The sequence below is a fragment of the Lynx canadensis genome, chromosome D4 (genome assembly GCF_007474595.2).
Source record: "Lynx canadensis isolate LIC74 chromosome D4, mLynCan4.pri.v2, whole genome shotgun sequence".
Taxonomy (NCBI): Eukaryota; Metazoa; Chordata; class Mammalia; order Carnivora; family Felidae; genus Lynx; species Lynx canadensis.
In genome coordinates this window covers 12,278,339-12,297,081 of record NC_044315.2, presented here as the reverse complement: position 1 = coordinate 12,297,081, position 18,743 = coordinate 12,278,339, and the positions used below count along the sequence as shown (strand labels likewise).

At 38.4% G+C, this 18,743-nt stretch overlaps 1 protein-coding gene across 3 annotated transcripts in view; it reads right to left on the bottom strand.

Annotated features, from left to right (window-relative positions):
* CD4H9orf135 (chromosome D4 C9orf135 homolog) overlaps window positions 1-18,743 on the bottom strand; it is an 84,755-nt gene that overhangs the window by 15,222 nt on the left and 50,790 nt on the right. For all 3 annotated transcript variants that reach the window (XM_030293321.1, XM_030293319.1, XM_030293320.1), the window contains exon 5: window positions 1,624-1,681. In XM_030293321.1, the coding sequence (XP_030149181.1) occupies window positions 1,624-1,681 (58 nt within the window). The remainder of the gene's footprint in view (window positions 1-1,623; window positions 1,682-18,743) is intronic.

Below are 18,743 nucleotides of genomic sequence, written 5' to 3'. Positions count from 1 at the left end.
ATATGTCCGTTAGTCATTCTTCTAGGTTCTCAACATTTTTCCTTCCAATATGTATAAGTTCTTTATGTATTAGGCATTAATCCATAGATATCATATTTTATTTTTTGATGGTTTGAATGCTCTTTTTTAATGAGAAAAAATAAATAAGAATACGACATATAATAAAGTTAGTATCATGAATCTTGTACTTCCCTAAATTGGCTATATCACTGTTTCAAAACTTTTGATTATTCTCATCTGGTTATTCTTTCAAAAAATTCTTACAATCTTACAGTTCTAACAGAAAACAAAATCCATTGGGATTTTCAATATAATTAAATGTATGAATTTAATTCATAATCAACTTAGCTTTCCACTCTCCTAAAATGGTTCTTATTCCCTCGTATTCAATATTTCTGTCTCACTTATCTTTGGATGTATTTTTTTTTAAATAAACTTAATGGCTTCAAACAACAATTTATTATTATCTTCTTGGAATCTTTCATGGGCTGCAGTCAGATGGCATCTGGAGCTGCCCTCCAGACTCAATGGGGCTGTATGTCCAATATGGCTTCCTCACTCATCAGTCAAGCTCATCAGCGTTCCTCCTCATGTCCCCTCCTTCCAGCAAAGTACCTCGATTTCTTACATGGTAACACCGAGCTCCAAGAGTTGGAGGCAGTCTTCTTCAGTCTAGTCCAGATCTGGCATAGTGTCACTTGCCATGTTCTATTGATCAAATCTGTTACCTGACAGCTTAGATTCAGAAGGTGGAGTATCATTCACCTTGTCCTGGAGAAGTGGCCTGTGCAAAGTCCCCCTTTGGAGACAAACTACCAACCACACTTTCTTTATTGATCTTTTTTTGGTCTAGAATTTTCTTCACAAAAGTTTTTGAAATTTGTGTTGCTATAGTAATTTGTACTTTTTTTTTCTCATAGTTTACTAAGCAGTTAGGGCTGATATGAAGGAAAGATCTTGTTTTTTGATATACTTATTTTGTATTCAATTGCCTTACTAGATGGTCTTATTTATTCTAATTACTCCTCAGTTTAATATTTTAGTTCTCCTAAGAAGATAATCATACTCTCTGAAAATAAAGATGACTTTTTATCTTTTTCAATAGTTAAATACTACCTATTGTACCAGTCAAGACTTTCATAACAAGACTAATAGGAGGCATCCTTGTTTGGTTTCTGTTGTATAATTTTTGAAGTGCAAGTATATTGAAGTTATAAACTGGACATATTTTATCAACATACACATCTCCCAGAGCTAAATTAAACTACTTATTTTTATGTGTCAATGCAATACAAATGAATAGAAAGGTAGGTTTTTATTTCACATAAATTGAATTCAGGGAAGGGGCCAATAAAACAAGATGAGGAAGAAAACAACTAATATATTTTGGACACTGCAATATTTTCTTCCTGATATCTATAAACTTCCAAAAGGAAATCATAGCCATAAAATATTCCATTGACTCCCACAAATAGCTAATATCTCTAAATAAATATAAAACATCATAAATTTCTGCAATTTGTCCTTTCTTCCCAAGCTTGACTATTTATACTAGAAATAAAGAATCATTTTAAGTACATAAATAAATATTAGAATAGGGCTTTTCAGCCATCTTATACTCACAAATGGCTGATAATCATATGGTGGAGCATAGTCTTCAGCATATGTTGTCAATGCACACCTAAGAGGGATAAGTCAATATGTGAGAAAAGAACAACCCCAAAAAGAATGATATTTAAGATGTTTAGTGCTATCTGCTTTACATGAAATAAAAACATTTCAAGGAGGATTGGTCCTAATAAAAATGTTAAAACCTACAACTGGAGCACCTGGGTGGCTCAGTTGGTTGAACTTCCGACTTTGGCTCAGGTCATGAACTCATGGTTTGTGGGTTCCAGCCCCACATCAGGCTTTGTGCTGACAGCAGGGAGCCTGCTTGTGAGTCTCTGTCTCCCTCTCTCTCTCTGCCCCTCTTCCGCTTGTGCTCTTTCTCTCTCTGTCTCCCTCTCTCAAAAATAAACATTAAAAAAAAACCCTACAACTATCCCAGACCTTGTTTATAGCATTATCTACCACTATAGGATGCCCTTCCTTCAATTACTTCCAATTCAGTACCACTTACTACTCTCCTGTACTAATGATATGCTACCAAGCCCAAGTCCCTGAGCTTAGGTGCATTCCAGACTTTTGGGATTCTCTTTACCATTTGCTTTCGGCGTCTCAAACCCTTTTGACTCTATGCCCCATGTTCGCTGCTAGATGACAGCTGAAGGAGATAATAGAAGACAACCAGGTGGACCGAGATTATATAGCTTCCCTAACCTCCACCCAATTAAACACAGAGCAATGCTGAATAAATATATCCTCCCTTCCCCAAGTCTACAAGCACAGCCAAGCTCCAAGGGGAAACCCTGAGGTGCCCGAAATGAGGACGATGCTCACTAGAATGGCAAGCTGTAAGATGACATGCCAAGACTAGAAGGTAGAGTGTGGGCTGCATAGGAAGGGCTGGAGACATGGCTTTGGGGTCACGGAAGGCACAGAAGGCTGTCCTACTCACAGCCAGGAGTCTGTAAAGTCTGTAACCTCAAATAAAAGAAATCAAAGAAACTCCAGCCACCAGTTTAGGGAAACTTGCAAGAAAGCTTCTCTGTTTAGAACTCAGCGTGGGACAAAAATTATTCTCCAATGAGATATAATTAAATAAAATAAAATAAATTAAATAAATAAAGCCCTACTTCTGTTTCTGGCAGTATTATGGGACTAGACAGTCAAAGAAACTCTTCTGAGAATTCTCTTCTGAGAAACCTAAAAATATTGGGCACAAGGAAATTTAAACATTTTAATGCTTGGCTATGCTGGTGAGAAAGAGAATTCAGTAAGTAAAAGAATTCCAAAATAACAAGGAAGTCAAACTCAGAATGGTTATTGGGTACAGGTGCTAATATTTTACTTGGTGATAACCACCAGTTCCTTCAGGGCTTTCATGGTGTGGTTTCCAGAGTAGTAGTATTAGCATTACCCGGAAACCTGCTAGGAATACAAACAAGTGGGTCCCAACCCCAATCTGCTGAGTTAGAAAGCTGGGGGTAGGGCCCTGTGGCCTGTGTTAACAAGCCCTCTAACTGATGCTGACGCACACTCAAGTTTGAATACTGGCAGTTAAAAGAACAAATACTAGAAATGTAATTTTCAAACTAGCAAGTAAATTTTTAAACTTTTATTATTTTTTTAAATCTAAGTTTGTTAACATATAGTGTAGTAATGGTTCCAGGAGTAGAATTTAGTGATTCATCACTTACATATAACACCCGGTGCTCATCCCAACAAGTGCCCTCCTTACTATTATCCACTTTGCCCATCCTCCCACCCAACACTCCTTCATCAACCCTTAGTTTGTTCCCTGTATTTAAGAGTCTCCTATGGTTTGCCTCTTTCTCTATTTTTATCTTATTTTTCCTTCCCTTCCCCTATGTTCATTTGTTTTGTTTTTTAAATTCCACATATGAGTGAAATCATATGCTATTTATCTTTCTCTGACTGACTTATTTCACTTAGTTCCATCCATGGTGTTGCAAATGGCAAGATTTCATTCTTTTTGATCACTGAGTAATATTCATTGTGTATAATAACACATCTTCTATATCCATTTATCAGTCAATGGACATTTGGGCTCTTTCCATACTTTGGCTATTGTTGATAGTGCTGGTATAAACATTGGGGTGCATGTGCCCTTTTGAGTCAGCATTTTTGCATCCTTTGGATAAATACTTAGTAGTGCGATTGCTGGGTTGTAGGGTAGTTCAATTTTTAATTTTTTGAGGAACCTCCATACTGTTGCAAGTAATTTTTTTAAAGACCAATCTAATAAGAAGAAAAGAATAAAAGGAAGAAATGAAAATCATTTTTGCTTATAAGACAAATTAAAATCATAAAAATAAAATTAAATGCCTTTGCAAATACAATGAAAGTAAAAGGGTTAAACTCATCAGTGAAAATATTTTCTTAGACTTAAACCGAACATAATATTGTATTATATAGTACAACTCTATGCGTCTATACCTAGAATAAATTATTTTCAAACGAAGTTTGAAAATAAAAGGATATAAAAAGGTATATCCAGAAAATATTAACCAAAAGCAAGTTAGTATTCTTATATTAATATCACATGTAATCGACTTTGAGTCAAAAGTTATTAGTAATAAAGATCATTATGTATTGATTAAAGGAACAAACACCAGGAAGATCCTAAGTCAAGAAACCTAACAACACAGAATGTGTAAGTCAAAAAATGACAGAATCACAAAGATAAAATGACCAATCCACAGTCAGGACAAGATTGTTACACTTTCCTAGATCCTTTGTTTCCTTAAACCCAAATATCTACATATATCCTCCAAAATCTGGTGATAACCCCCAGTTTCTTCAGGGCTTTCATGGTGTGGTTTCCAGAGTAGTAGTATTTGCATTACCCGGAAACCTGCTAGGAATACAAACAAGTGTGTCCCAACCCCGATCTGCAAAAGCAAATAAAATCACACAATCACCCATGCCTAGTGCATAACAGTGGCTAGAGAAAACTACAAACTTCAGCGCATGTGTATGTGGGAGAAAAATCCAAAATCAGTAGAGCCATATCCAAAGCCCATACTGGAGCAAAATCAGGTGGGTATTACATGGAAGAGAGGAGAGAGTGGCAAGTCCCTAATGGGGATGGAACACAGAAGACATCACCCCCAGAAAAGAAAGCATCCTTCACTGATGGGAAATACTGAGAACAAGTCTGTGACTAGAGGATCTGAAGATTGGCTTTCCAAGAAAGAGGCTTGGAAAGTATTTAAGACCACAGTGGCAGTCTTGGGAAGGACCTGCCTCTGGGAAATTGGGAAGCAACTAGCAAGGTAAAGAAAAACAAGAATTCAAGCTCAGAAATGAAAGGTCCTAGAATCACCACTTTCAAAAAAGATGGCTTCAATAAAATATAGATCACTTCACTATTCCAACAGTAGAGGGCACTCTTGAACTAAGAGATTAATAAAACTGCCCAGACTTCTCACTCCTCCTTAGAATTACCCGATTGCTGCTCTTCCAGGAAAATTCAACATATGATAAACAGAGTAGTGCAACATCACTATGAGAAGAAAACAGTAAATCAAAATAAAGACTAAGCCGATGAAAACCTTTTCTATAAACATTCCCAAATAGGCACAAATTCTGGATTCTATTCTATGAATTGGAGATTCTAGAAAACGCAGTAAAGCAAGGAAAAGAAGTGTGAGTATAATAACTGGAATAAAAGAAACAAAATTCTTATTTTCCACATATAAGATTATCTACATTTTAAAAATCCAAGAGAATCTACAAATCATAACAACAGGCAAGTTTCAGGGAGGTTGTTGGATACAAGATCAATATACAAAAATAGCATACCCATACACCAACAACAAGAAATTAGAAAGCATAATTAAAGTCGAAATATCTCATTTATAACTGCAATAAAATCTCTAATTTTCCTATAGGAATGCATCTAACAGATTTAAAAGACATTTATGACAAAAATTTTTAAATCTGCTGAAGGACATAAAACAACCCCTTTATTTATAGGTGACTATTCAATATATGTTACATATACATATGTGTGTATGTATAATTTCTAAAAGGTTTACAATCTGACATTTTATATATAATTCTTGATTAAATTATGATTTGAATTTTCTATCACTCAAAAGACACCATAAACAGTGTTACAAGAGAATTCATAGACAAGAAGATATTTACTGAAAAATTAACTCAAATAATATCAATATCCAGAATAAATAAAAAAATCTTAGAAATCAATAAAAGACAGTATCCTATAGAAAAATGGACTAAGACTATAAATTCTTCACAGTAGAAGAAAACAAAATGGCTATTAATATTTGAAAACAAATTCAGGCTTAATATTCAGTCTTAAATTCAGCAGTGAAATGCAAAGTAAAACAGTAAGTTACCATTTAATATCCATTTGGTAAAAATTAAAAATCTCTACACTGTTTGTAAGGATATGAAAGTATGAGCATGTTCATACATTATTAGTGGCAATATCTTACAGAAATGAAGGTGCATATATCTTAACTAGCAATTATATTTCTAAGTATTAAGAAATCCTTGCACATATACTCAAGAAGACATACATAATATTCAATGCAGCCTTATTTGTAACAGTGTAAAACTGGAAGCTAATGTCCATCAATATGGTGAATATATTGTGAATATATGGTGAATCTATAAGTCATGATAAATGGTCTTTTTTAAAAAAATAAGAAGCAAACATGGCAAAGATATCAACTTACATTATAACTAGGAAATAAGTAGATGGATGTCTGAAGAGTATTTAAATGGAAATATTACATAATCTTAAAATGTTTAAGTGTTAGTAGATGATGGCGAACTTATTTCTCTACCCCATCCTCATCCAAAGTTACAACTCAAATGATACAATTATCAGTCAAATAGAGTGATGCTTTGGGCAGGCCAACCTCGCAAAGCAGCTTTGCGCATCTCTCAACCCACTTAAAGCACTTAATGGGCAGAAACCCATTCCACCTAGCTCAGGTCCTTCTCTCTTTCTTTATTATCACCTCCCAGCACAGAGTCTGATACAAGGTAGGCACTGAGAAATATGAATTAAATGAATAAAGCAATTAAAATAAAATTAGAATATAAAAAGATAGAGATTTACTACAAAACTCAAAGTAAATAAAGGTAGAGGGTTAAAATATTCAGTTATCTTTTTGAAAATGCAATGTGGCTCAACAAAATGGAAACTTTTATAATAGTGAATGATGAATTTCAGTCAGTCAGCTATAAACTCTTTGTGATCACTCACCTCCCCCAAGCATTTCAATCTGAAAAACAGGGCAACAATCTTGAAGTGATATATTTTGTCCAATTTGAAACAAGATGGTCTTTTGAAAATAAAACCATAGATCTTCCTCTTCGATATCAGCTGAAGGCTATAGCCAAATAAATAATATAATGAAAGAATAAATCCCTTAGAAGAGAAATGGTCTTCAGAGAAACTCAAGAAAGCAAGAGATGAGGAAACTAAGGGAGGCATGTGTTCTAGGCACAAGGAAGAGGTGTCCTGGCTCATAAATAGACCTCTCTGGAAGGTTCTGGGAGCAGAGCTGCAATACATCAATGTCAGTGTTCCAGTCTGATTATGACAGCTAACAGTGACTTTAGCTCATTGTCTGGAATCACCTCAAGCCAGCCTTGTGTCACATGTCCCTGCTCTACCACTCCATAACTACCCACAGCTGATAGGTCTAAACATCAGCTCCTAGTTCAGATTCCATCAGGGCTCTGCCATGGGATTTCTTACTAGAGATGAATGGGAAAGAGTCAGTCCCTCTTCTGTGATAAGAACCATGGGATGTAAAGTACCTCCCCTCAGAAGGAGAAAAGGAAGCCAACAGGGAGAGAATCCTGGTTCTAATTCCAGTAGTCTTGGAAGCCCAACTCTTCCAAGGACTTTCCCAGAGTTCCATCTGGTAATTTAAACTCCTATAATAAACTCTCCTTTTGACTCAAGGTCATTTTAATTGTGCAATTTTTACTTACAACTGAAAGAGTCCCACTATAATCAGGTAGTCAGGATCTGAGGCCATTGATTATTGTAATCTTATAACTAACTCACACACTCTGAACAACACTCTGATTATACGTTGCCTTCCTATCCTTTTTTTTTTTTTTCCAAGAGAATCCTTTTGTTAAGGCTGACATGACTGGTATGCTTGAACATTTTATTTCCCATTATAAATTAACTAATTAGAATAATGGCTTTTCTTGTGAGTTTAATGAACATAAGTCAGTCTTCATGAGTCAGATAAATTCTGAAGCACAGATAAAATTGTCTTTCTGGAAATGTAAAACTGAAGACCAGATGCTGATAAATTTACCAATATAATGCCATGCTGTAAGAACGTTTGGAAAGTGGACAGCTGGCTTTCACCCGGCACCACCCACAGTTTGCCACACATGCCCTCTTCAACCTTTAATGGTTGTAAGGTAGAGAACTGCTAAAGGTGTTCTGCAAGATGAAAAAGGAAAAGAAGTCTGATATTGAAGTTTTTATTAAAGCCATGATATTAGTTAAAATGCCTACAACTACACCAACCTCTATGGTAACATGTGTAAATCTGACAAGATGAAATACCAAAACCCAGGGAATCACAATTTCTTAAACCTGGAAGAAATTTAAAGGTCAACCACTTCTTTTCTGTTTTGTCTGGAGGACAAGCAGATATTTCACCCAGCTTCCCAGCAACCAGAACAAGGGCATGTGACATCTATCTACTCAGCAAATCAGACAGTCCCACCTAAGAGTCTGAATCTGAGTAAGTGACTCAAAAAAGCAGAGAATTAATTTGGAATTAATCCCATTTCCGGCAGCAGTAGAAGCAGCATCTGTTATTTAGGATGAGGAGAGGCCCATGGCAATGGATTCTACTTGACTCCATGTGGTAGGATGGAAGGGGAGGTTACAACCACTCTGGGAAGTTCTGTCTCATTCTTAACAGAAATCATCATTCTTTTTTAATCTCGGATCTACCTAAGGAATGAAGCCACACAGAGCAAATCTGATAGTTCTTCCACATCTGCTGAATGCTGCCCTCCCCCTTTTTAATCCATCACTTATTTACTCTCAAACTCCCCCAGCTGTGTAATTCTCATCTCAATATGTTCAGTTAATTTTACTTCTTGCGAAAATTTCTCTTGGAGACTTCTGTTCTGCTCTGGTCTCAGGAGATTCTTCGCCCAAACTGTGACACAGCTGGCTCATTAGTCCTGGGGATAACTGCCTCTGCTCTCATTGAAGGATTTTCTATTTTAGGGGGCCCTTATCTTTTTCTACCTTTGTTTACTCCCTCTTTTTTTAAATCATTAGCATAGAGTGTTATGTTAGTTTCAGGTGTCCAATATAATGATTCAACGATTCCATACATTACTCAGTGCTCATCAAGGTAAGTGTGCTCTTAATCCTGTTTATCTATTTCACTCATCCTCCCACCCACCTCCCTTATGGCAACCACTCGTTAGTTCTTTGTATTTAAGAGCTGGGTTTTTTTGTTAGTCTCTTTTTTCTTTGTTTATTCATTTGTTTTGTTTCTTAAATTCCACCTATGAATGAAATCATACCATATTTGTCCTTCTCTGACTTACTTCACTTAGCATTATACTCTCTAGGTCCATCCTACAAATCAATCTCAAAGAAGCTAGAGGGCAAGAGGTGGAAAGAACAGATGAAATGGCAGACAATTTGAATCTGCTTTTATTCCTGATCCAAGCCAAGCCTTTGCTAAGTTTCCTAGCAGTGTGGAAGCAGTTCTCTCCTTCTGTCAAGAACACAGAGTTATAAACCCAGAGATTCTAGTGTCTTCTTGACTATCAAGTGGCCTTGGGGTCTTGAGCAAGCCATTTAAACCCTTATTTACCCCCATTATTTTTTATCTTATTATTTATCTTATATTTATCTTATTTACCCCCATTAGTATCTCTTCCATAAAATCTTAGAGACTAGACAGATAGATTAATTAATGGAAAATTGGATTCTTTGATTATCTCTGTGCTTTGATTTCCTTGTTTATACAATTAAGAAAATACAGACTCATATGACCTTGTATAAATGTTAGGAGTGGATAATGCATGTGAAATACTTTGAAGGAAATGGAGCACTCTACACAATTAAGCATGAAAAGCAATGTACTATAGTGGTTAAGGACACAAACTCTGCAGTCAGACAGACCAGACCTGAGTTTTAAAACCCAGCTCTGGTGCTTCCTAGGCTAAGGAAATTTTGGGAAGTTATTTTACCTCTCTGAGCCCCTTTTTTAATGGAGATAGCTGCAGTGTCTATCTCAAATAATGAGAATTAAATGAAATAAGGCATATAAAGCCCTTAGCTCAGTGCCAGACACACAGTATGTGCTCATTGACACAAGAAGAAAAAGCGATACTGCAAGGATACTAATTAGAGAGTGGAAGAACATGGTTCTCTTTGCATTTTATTTGAAATATTCAAGCTGCTGAATGGATTGAAAGGGACAAGACTGGAGGCAGAGGAACTAGTTAGGACACTTATATTTGCAACTGAATCTGGGTCACTGACCTCGCTCATGCTCCAGTGTCAACTATCCACCTGCTATCTGGTATTTTCTCTTCCTCTTACCTTCACTGCCTCAATGAATGGCCCCATTAACCCCCAGGTGCCTAAGCCAGAGGCCTGGGAATCAACCTTGAGTCTTCTCTACCCTTATAACTAATCAGTTACCAAGTAAATGTCTATTCCTCTCTCTTAATATATCTAAAATGTGAAATCTTTTCCTCCACACCACTATTACTAGAGGTCAGGACGTTATCATCTTTTGCCTTGGTTAGTTCAATAGCCTTCTCACTGCAGTCCCAGTCACCTACAATTTGCCTTCTGCTTTTTAAACACAAATCTGATCATTTCTACCCCATACTTGAAAACCTTTCATTCTTGCCTTCATGATAAATTTCAAATTCTTTTTTTTAAATTTTTTTTAACGTTTATTTATTTTTGAGACAGAGAGAGAGACAGAGCATGAACAGGAGAGGGGCAGAGAGAGAGGGAGACACAGAACTGAAACAGGCTCCAGGCTCTGAGCTGTCAGCACAGAGCCCGACGTGGGGCTCGAACTCATGGACTGTGAGATCATGACCCGAGCCCAAGTCCGACGCTTAACCGACCGAGCCACCCTGGCGCCCCAAAGTTCAAATTCTTTAACATAGCTTTCAGGCCCTACCTGCTTTGTCCCCAACATCTTTCTCCAACTTTGGATGCTATCACTGAAAACTTGTACTCTATGAACCAAGACACGCCCATCACAGGTACCATTATCCCCTGCCCTAAATCCCTGTCTAGGGTGCCCTTCTCTCCTGTTGATCTGGCTGACTCTAGCTCAAACTTCATGACTCAGCTTAGGTTTCACATCTACCTGGAAGCCTTTTCTAACCTTCCAAATCTGAGTTATGTTCTCCTCTTGCATCCTCTGTTCACCCTAGCATGTTGCAACGTGTAGGTTGGCTTATTCAACAACTATTCCAGCCTCCCTTCTTGTGTGTCTTTCTCTACTTAGAAGACTCTTGTAGCCAAGGGTGGCCATCTAGTAGATGAAGAATGATGGTTCTGAGGGGGTTTCCCTTTACCTCTTCACTTTCCCATTTCTTCCTTTCTAGAACAGATTGATGATGTTGGGAGGCACAGCAACCCTCCTGACACTATGAGGATGAAAGCTTCCTGCAAAACTTGTAGAGAAGACAGACAAAAATGCCCTGCATCATTGATGACATCATGTAGCTGCTATACCAGTCTTTTCTTTTAAGTTAATTTATTTTCGAGAGAGAGGGAGGGACAGAGAGAGCATGCATGTGGGGGAGAGGCAGAGAGAAAATCCCAAGCAGGCTCCATGCTCAGCCCACCGTGGGGCCCGATCCCACAAACTGTGAGACCATGCTTAACCGACTGAGCCACCCAGGTGCCCCGGTGACATTCCAGTCTTATTCAAGTTACTACTAGTGAGGTTTTCTGTTACTTTCAACCAAGGGTATTCCTTACTGATACATGAGTACTGATTGGTTATTTTTCTGTCTCATGTATTAGACAGTGAGCTACTTCAGGAATGGGTGTCTTTTGTCTCTATATTCCTAATACCTAATTGTTCCTAATTCATAGTAGCCACTCATTATGTCGAAAGGATGAATTCAGATATGTGGAACAAACATAATTTCCTCAGGACTAATAATTTTTGCAAGCCATTTTGAAGGGCATTGTAAGCCTTATCTATTAAGGTAATAATTTAACTATGAAAGTGCTAAATATAGAATCAAATTAAACACAGATAGCAGCAAAGATTTCCATAATGCTGTAAAATTCTTGTTCCTATGAAACCACTTCTATGGCTCAAAGATGCACAGTATAGTACTATCCACTGAGACTCACTGAAGACTTCAAGTAATTATAGCATTATGACAACCACATAAATTTCCAATATTATAAAGAGAAATACTAGTAATGCAGTCTCACCATTATGTGGAATAAAAGGAAATGTCAGGATTACATATAAATTCCATAATATTAACATTTTGAAAATCTTTGCCACTCATTTGTTTCATGACCTCATCAATCCCAAAATTTGAACTGCTTGTATTCCCAATGGATTAGCAATGACACCAATTCACCTGTAGGCCAAATAAAGGTAGAAGCAGCCATATAATCATGGTAGTTAGAGACATGAAGCTTATTTCAGTTATCTACTACTATGGCGTATAAGTTAGTGGCTTAAAATAACAACTATTTTATTATCTCTGATTATTCTGTGGGATGACTGGGCTCAGCTGTGTAGTGTTTTGGTCCATGTGATGTTAATGAGACCTACAGTCATCCAGGTACTTGAATGGATGGAAAGATCCAAGATAGCTCATTCTCATGCCTGGCAGTTGGTTTTGTCTGTTGTCTGGGAGCTTAGTTGGAGCTGTCAACAGATGCCTTGGTTCTCTTCCATGTGTCTTGAGCTTCTCACAGCATGTTGGCTAGAGGCCAAGAATCAGAAAGTAGAAACTACCAGTCTCATAAGGTCTGCTCTCTGATGTCCCAGAGCATCACTTCTGCTACATTCCATTGATCAAAATGAGTCACAAGGCCAGCCCAGATTCATAAGACAGGAAAATGACCTCTGTCTCTTGATGGGAGCTGTGGCATGCATGCACAGAGAAGGAAGGGATTGTTTCTGGGGACTAGAGACCAAATAAGTAAATTGAATAAAGCTGTCTTCATAATTTTATCTTGAGGGCCTCACTGAGCACACCTGGGTATGCAAATAAACTTGAACTTTAATTTGGTAGGTGTAGTGTGAATGGCTATTCTAATGAAGTTAGATACAATACAGACAGGTATGGTCTGAGTCAGCCATGAATCCACTATGATGCCAAAACTTTGGATCTAACAAGCACTATACCGGGTGCTTTCACATAAATTTTCTTATCAAATTTTATGAATTACCCTGAAAGGATAGCAATAAAGTAGGTCATTGCTATCCACCATTAAAACACTCCTGTGCCAAGGCACACAAGCCAAGTCAGGACCTGAGCCATACCCCCAAATATTAACAAATGGGGAAGTGTCCCGCCTACTTAGCTGTTTGGTTTCCATGTATGTCAGGTAACGGCAGATACCTTATATGCAGGAGTAGCACAAAGAGCAATAGCATTTAGGTTGACTCTGAAATCATTTCAGCAAATTTGACCAACTATAAAAGCCATTACCATTCAGCACCAGCCAAGCCACCCATTCCAGGCATCCCAGGTGAGTGAGATGAGCTCAGGCAGGTTTCTGCTTCACAGGGGAAAACTTCCAAACCAAATCCAAGATATGTCTTAGGAACCAGTAGCCATATTATTTGAAAAATGAAAAAATTGAATCTAGAAATTTCAAGAGATAAAGAACCTTTCACCAGTATTTCCTTTAAATGGCTTGGTGCTCAAGACCTGGGCCTTGCCTAAATGGAGCAAATAACATCTCCATGTTCAGAGTTCTCTTAGTTGGCCTAGCATTCATAGAGGCAGAAGAGAAGAGTGGCTAAGACCATGAGCTTTGGCCTTAGACAATCTCAGTCCAAATCCTGACTCATACTTGATTGCTCTGAAAGTTTGAACATGTTACTTGACTTCTCTGTGCTCTTGTTTTTCCCACCATAGAATGCAGATAATGTAGATGGAACCAAGTCGTATGAGTTTTGTAGGAAGTAAATGAGTTAGCAACATCAGAATGGTGCCTGACACATAATACATACCATATAAGTATTTGCTATCAGTTGTATTACTTAAAGTTGTAAGTTATAGAAACCTAGCTCAAACTCAAGAAAAAAAAAAAAAGAAGGAAAATACCAGCACATATAAAAAGAATACCATCAGAACAGTCTTTTTCCACACCTCTGCTTAGTTTCATTTACAGAGAGATGCTCGCCCCACAGCTAGATGCCCTCTGTAACTTGCTACCTGGAAAATGTTAGGGCATCTTGCCCAAAACTTCAATTATAATCCTAGAATGCTTTCTGATTGGCCATACGGGTCATATGACCAACACATGGGCTTGAGGGAGGTGGGAGCAGGGGGGAAAATCACCCCATTAGCACACAGCCTGGCCACATTACACTGCATGGGAAGCAAAAGGTCCTCCAATGAGTAAGATGAGGAATCAAGAATGGGATTCTGGTCTGTCTCACTCCTATTGTATGCTCATTCCACAATATCATTCTCCTCTTCACATTTCCTTTGTTGTTACCCTCATCACCTTCATCACAGGGCATTTTTTAAAACTTTTTTTCCTTCTGGAAAAATGTCCACCAACTGGGTGGCATTTTACCAAGAGACAAGCCACCACATAAATGCCTGAGTAGGAAAAAAAAGCAAATGCCTTGCCCTGGAGTTTGAGAAAAGGAAAAAACAAAATAACACCTCTTACTATTCATATTCAGTCCCTTTCTTCTGAAGAGTGCCAAAGGTTTTACAGATGCTAAATGCCCCAGTGAGAGAAATAAATTGAAAGAGTTTAAGCTGTGGCCTAAGCTCACTATGGTTACTGGGAAGTAATCGCTCCGCACACATATGGATAAGTGCTCTATGCCAACAATGAGCACTTAACTGCCTGAACTACTTTTTGGCCTCATTTAACTTGTCCATTTATGAGACTACAGATGCCTTTCTCCTTAGAACCATAAAATTTTAGAGCAGGAAAGGACTTTACAGATCATTTGGTTCAATCTCTTCATTTTATAGATGGAAACAACTGGAACCCAGAGAGGCTTATTAGCCAGCACAAGGTCATATAGCAGGTTTAGTGCAGGCCCAGTAGAACCATCTCCTATCTCTCCATACCATGCCTTTTCTGAAAAACAACTATCTCCAAAAAGCTACCCAGTGATCCAAAACACTATTAATTTCTTTCTTCTCCAGTCATGTGGATCACATAGTGTTTGGATGACTTCTGGAAACAAGACACATTTATTATAAAATTTTGACAATATACACTAATCACTAGCACCGGGATACAATGAAATTTGGTAAAAATGGCAGGATGCAGTAGTTAACTGCTGTCCTTGTAAGAGGTCTACCTTTCATACTTCTCCATCCTCCAGCAGATAGTCAGTACTTCTGGGCTGCCCTCAAACTGACACAGGCTCCCATGCGTATGCTTCTCACCCAGTGCATATTCTATGCCAGAGTTGGCTTTCACTGTCAAAAAAAATTAGCTCCTCCTGTGAACCATTATCCCAGGACCATGCATGGTTAATATGCATATTTAAGTTAAGGGCTTCTGAGAAAAAGATCTTAAAACTATATTTATACTAAATCTCATTTGCAAAATTGAATCTGCTTGATACAGCTTTTGTTGTTGTTTGTTTCATTTGTTCTGTTGTTTTGGTTTCTGGTTGGTTGCTTGCTTACTGGTCACAGATGCCGTCCAAATATTATACATGGAAAACCTTACTTCTTAGAATGAGTCAGCTACAACTATCTGTTACAACGGACAAATCATAAAATGATTTTGTATAGATCATCACATATCTAAGGGCCTTCTGATAATCAGTGAATTAGCTTTCCAGGCCTCATGAAGAGCTTCCAAATTACGTATAAGTTCCCGAGAACTTGAATTCGTGAGAACAAGATGGGAGGGCAAAGAATATCTTAATTTACTAATTATATTCAGGTTCTTATCCACTTTTCCTATGTGCCTTGAAGGAAATGTGTCTCTCATTACTTTGCTATGCCTTTAATGTCTCTACCCATGTAGTAAAAGGAGTATGTGTCAGAGACCTCCTAGCCACGCAACTGTGCCCACCTGAGATCAGAAGAGCACTGTTGGTGGCTGTGGTCTTTGGGCCTCCCTGACTCTCACCCCTGCTGTTACTGGTCAGGGTGAATTCCTTGGAAACTCACTGATAGAAATGTAACCAGCTTTCAAGAGAAACAATAACTCTACTTCTAGACAAGCTCAATCCAGCCTCAATGTATATAAATCCTCACTTTTAAAGTTAAGTCATTGATAGTGCTTTTAGTCTCAACCTTACTTCCCCCCACATTATAATTTTTAAAAATTTGGGGCGCCTGGGTGGCGCAGTCGGTTAAGCGTCCGACTTCAGCCAGGTCACGATCTCGCGGTCCCTGAGTTCGAGCCCCGCGTCAGGCTCTGGGCTGATGGCTCAGAGCCTGGAGCCTGTTTCCGATTCTGTGTCTCCCTCTCTCTCTGACCCTCCCCCGTTCATGCTCTGTCTCTCTCTGTCCCAAAAATAAATAAACGTTGAAAAAAAAAATTAAAAAAAAAAATTTATCTCAGTCTGTGACGTATGTGGGAGGAGTTATCCACAGAGTCCTTTTCTCTAGGTAAGGCCAGGAGTGATGAGTGCTGTCCAAACTGTAGTCCTTCCGATTTCCAATATGTTCCAGAGATGTTTGCTGCCAGTTTAAGGAGGAAAAGTGTTGTGTCTTCTTGATATTGGTCCAAAATAAAGTAGGTTGGCTATCAGTTGAGTTGTGAGAAAAGAAACAGACTGTTGGGTGCCCAGGTGGCCCAGTCAGTTAAGTGTTTGACTCTTGGTCTCCCTCAGGTCATGATCTCACCATACGTGGGATTGAGCCCCACATCAGGCTCTTTGCTACAGTGGGGAGCCTGCTTGGGATTCTCTCTCTCTCTCTCTCTGCTCCTACCCCCCAGCCCCGTGCTCATGCCTTCTCTCTCTCTCTCTCTCTCAAAATAAATAAATAAAAAACATTTTTTTAAAAAAGAAAGGACTGTCAAGTGCCATCAAAATATAATGAATGTTATCTAAAAATTAAAATAAATGCATCTAGCTAATGTCCCCTTAACAACAAAACTATACCTACATTCTGATTTTTGTTAAGAGGTAACTGGAAGTTTAAATTTACATTATGATTACAGCCTTTCTTTTATAAGTTGAAGCACATTACTTTGGTCCATTGAGCAAACTCATTCTTATTCATTGCCTTTTAAAGTTGACATTTAACTTCCACAGCTGTACAGTTGGTAAGAAGCAAAAGAATATTTAATATTAAAGAAAGCAGACTCTAAAACACCACAGCATCCTATGGTATGGAATATCCTATAATTAGCGTACATTAACTGAAAGAAGGAATTACATACGGAATTAGTGAAGGACAGTTGAAGGTACTCATGTATTTATTTCCTTGCTGATAATCAAATAAGACAAACAAGTAATTCGGCAATTCCAACTAAGAAGGACTGATTTTTCTAAAAGACTATGTCTTCCAATGCATTTACCAAAATAGAACTGAGAACTTTTGGTTCTACAAGTCTTGAAGCCCTAAATCAAATAAGATAGGAAAGAGCAATACTTCTCCTCTGTAAGAATTTTCTGTTCAACACCAGAAATAATCTATTCATTCAAGAAATGATTACTATGCAGCTGCTATAGGTCAAGCTCTCTGGTAGGCACGGGGGATGGAGCTGTCATGGTCTTGCCCTTTAGAGCAAGTTTAGCAAGAAAGACAAACAGGGATGCAAGTAATTGCAACTAAGATGAGTATAGTGTTAGGATAAAAGAAGCACACAGTGCCATGGACACCCACAAGGGATCTACCAAGTCGTAGGGGCTGGGGTGACAGTAGGAAGGGAGGGTCCTTTGGAGGACGTGACATTTCAGATGAAACTTTACAACTTCAGAGTTAAGATTAACGGTACACATTGCATTTTGCTTCTCCAAAAAGCTCCACTAAAATCATATGAAAGAGGCTTTAAAAAAATAAACCCACAACGATATGAAGAACAGGAAAAGGGACATGAGAAACAAGTTTTGGAAGCTTGGAGAAGATGAACAAACAAGTGGTGTGTGACTTAGCAGAAAGCTGAGTAAGTCCTGAAGCAGCAAAGGACAATTGGGCTGGAGTTGCTGGAGAAGCAGCTAGAGCCGCAGGTCTCTGTCACTCTCCACTGCTGGGTACAGCACCTTCTCTCTTCCAGCAGGAACTAGAAATTTATTCACCAGAAAAGGTAAAAGAGGGGTGCCTGGGGGACTCGGTCAGTTCAGCGTCCGACTTCAGGCTCAGGTCATGATCTCACGGTTCATGGGTTTGAGTCCCATGATGGGCTCTGTGCTGACAGCTCGGAACCTGGAGTCTGCTTCGGATTCTGTGTCTCCCTCTCTCTCTGTCCCTCCCCTGATTGTGCTGTCTGTCTGTCTCTCCCTCTCTCTCTCTCTCTCTCTCAAAGGTGAATAAAGATTAAAAAAATAAATTTTTAAAGGGTGAAAGAGAAAGTCATTGATCAACAACATGGTTCAGTGACCATACATAATGAAGGATTAATATTGATGTCCCAGCAAAACGCTCTGCTCACTCCAAGAACACAGGTGCCAACCCTTCACCCTTCAGAGGGTCAAATAAGGGAGATTTCTCTGGCGAATCTGACCAGCCCAAGAGGAAAGACTAAAATACTGGCACCAGGGCTTCTGGGGGGTGGGAGGGGAGGGAAGACCCACCTAGATCCTTCCAGTAAAACTCCAAGACAGTAAGTTTCACTCACAGGCTCTTAATCATGAGCAGAAAAGCAAGGATTACTAGACCCCTCAAGAAAGCCTCCAGCACAGATAGATACCATACAAACAAAACCCAAACAGAAACAAAAAAAGCATTTTACATGAAAT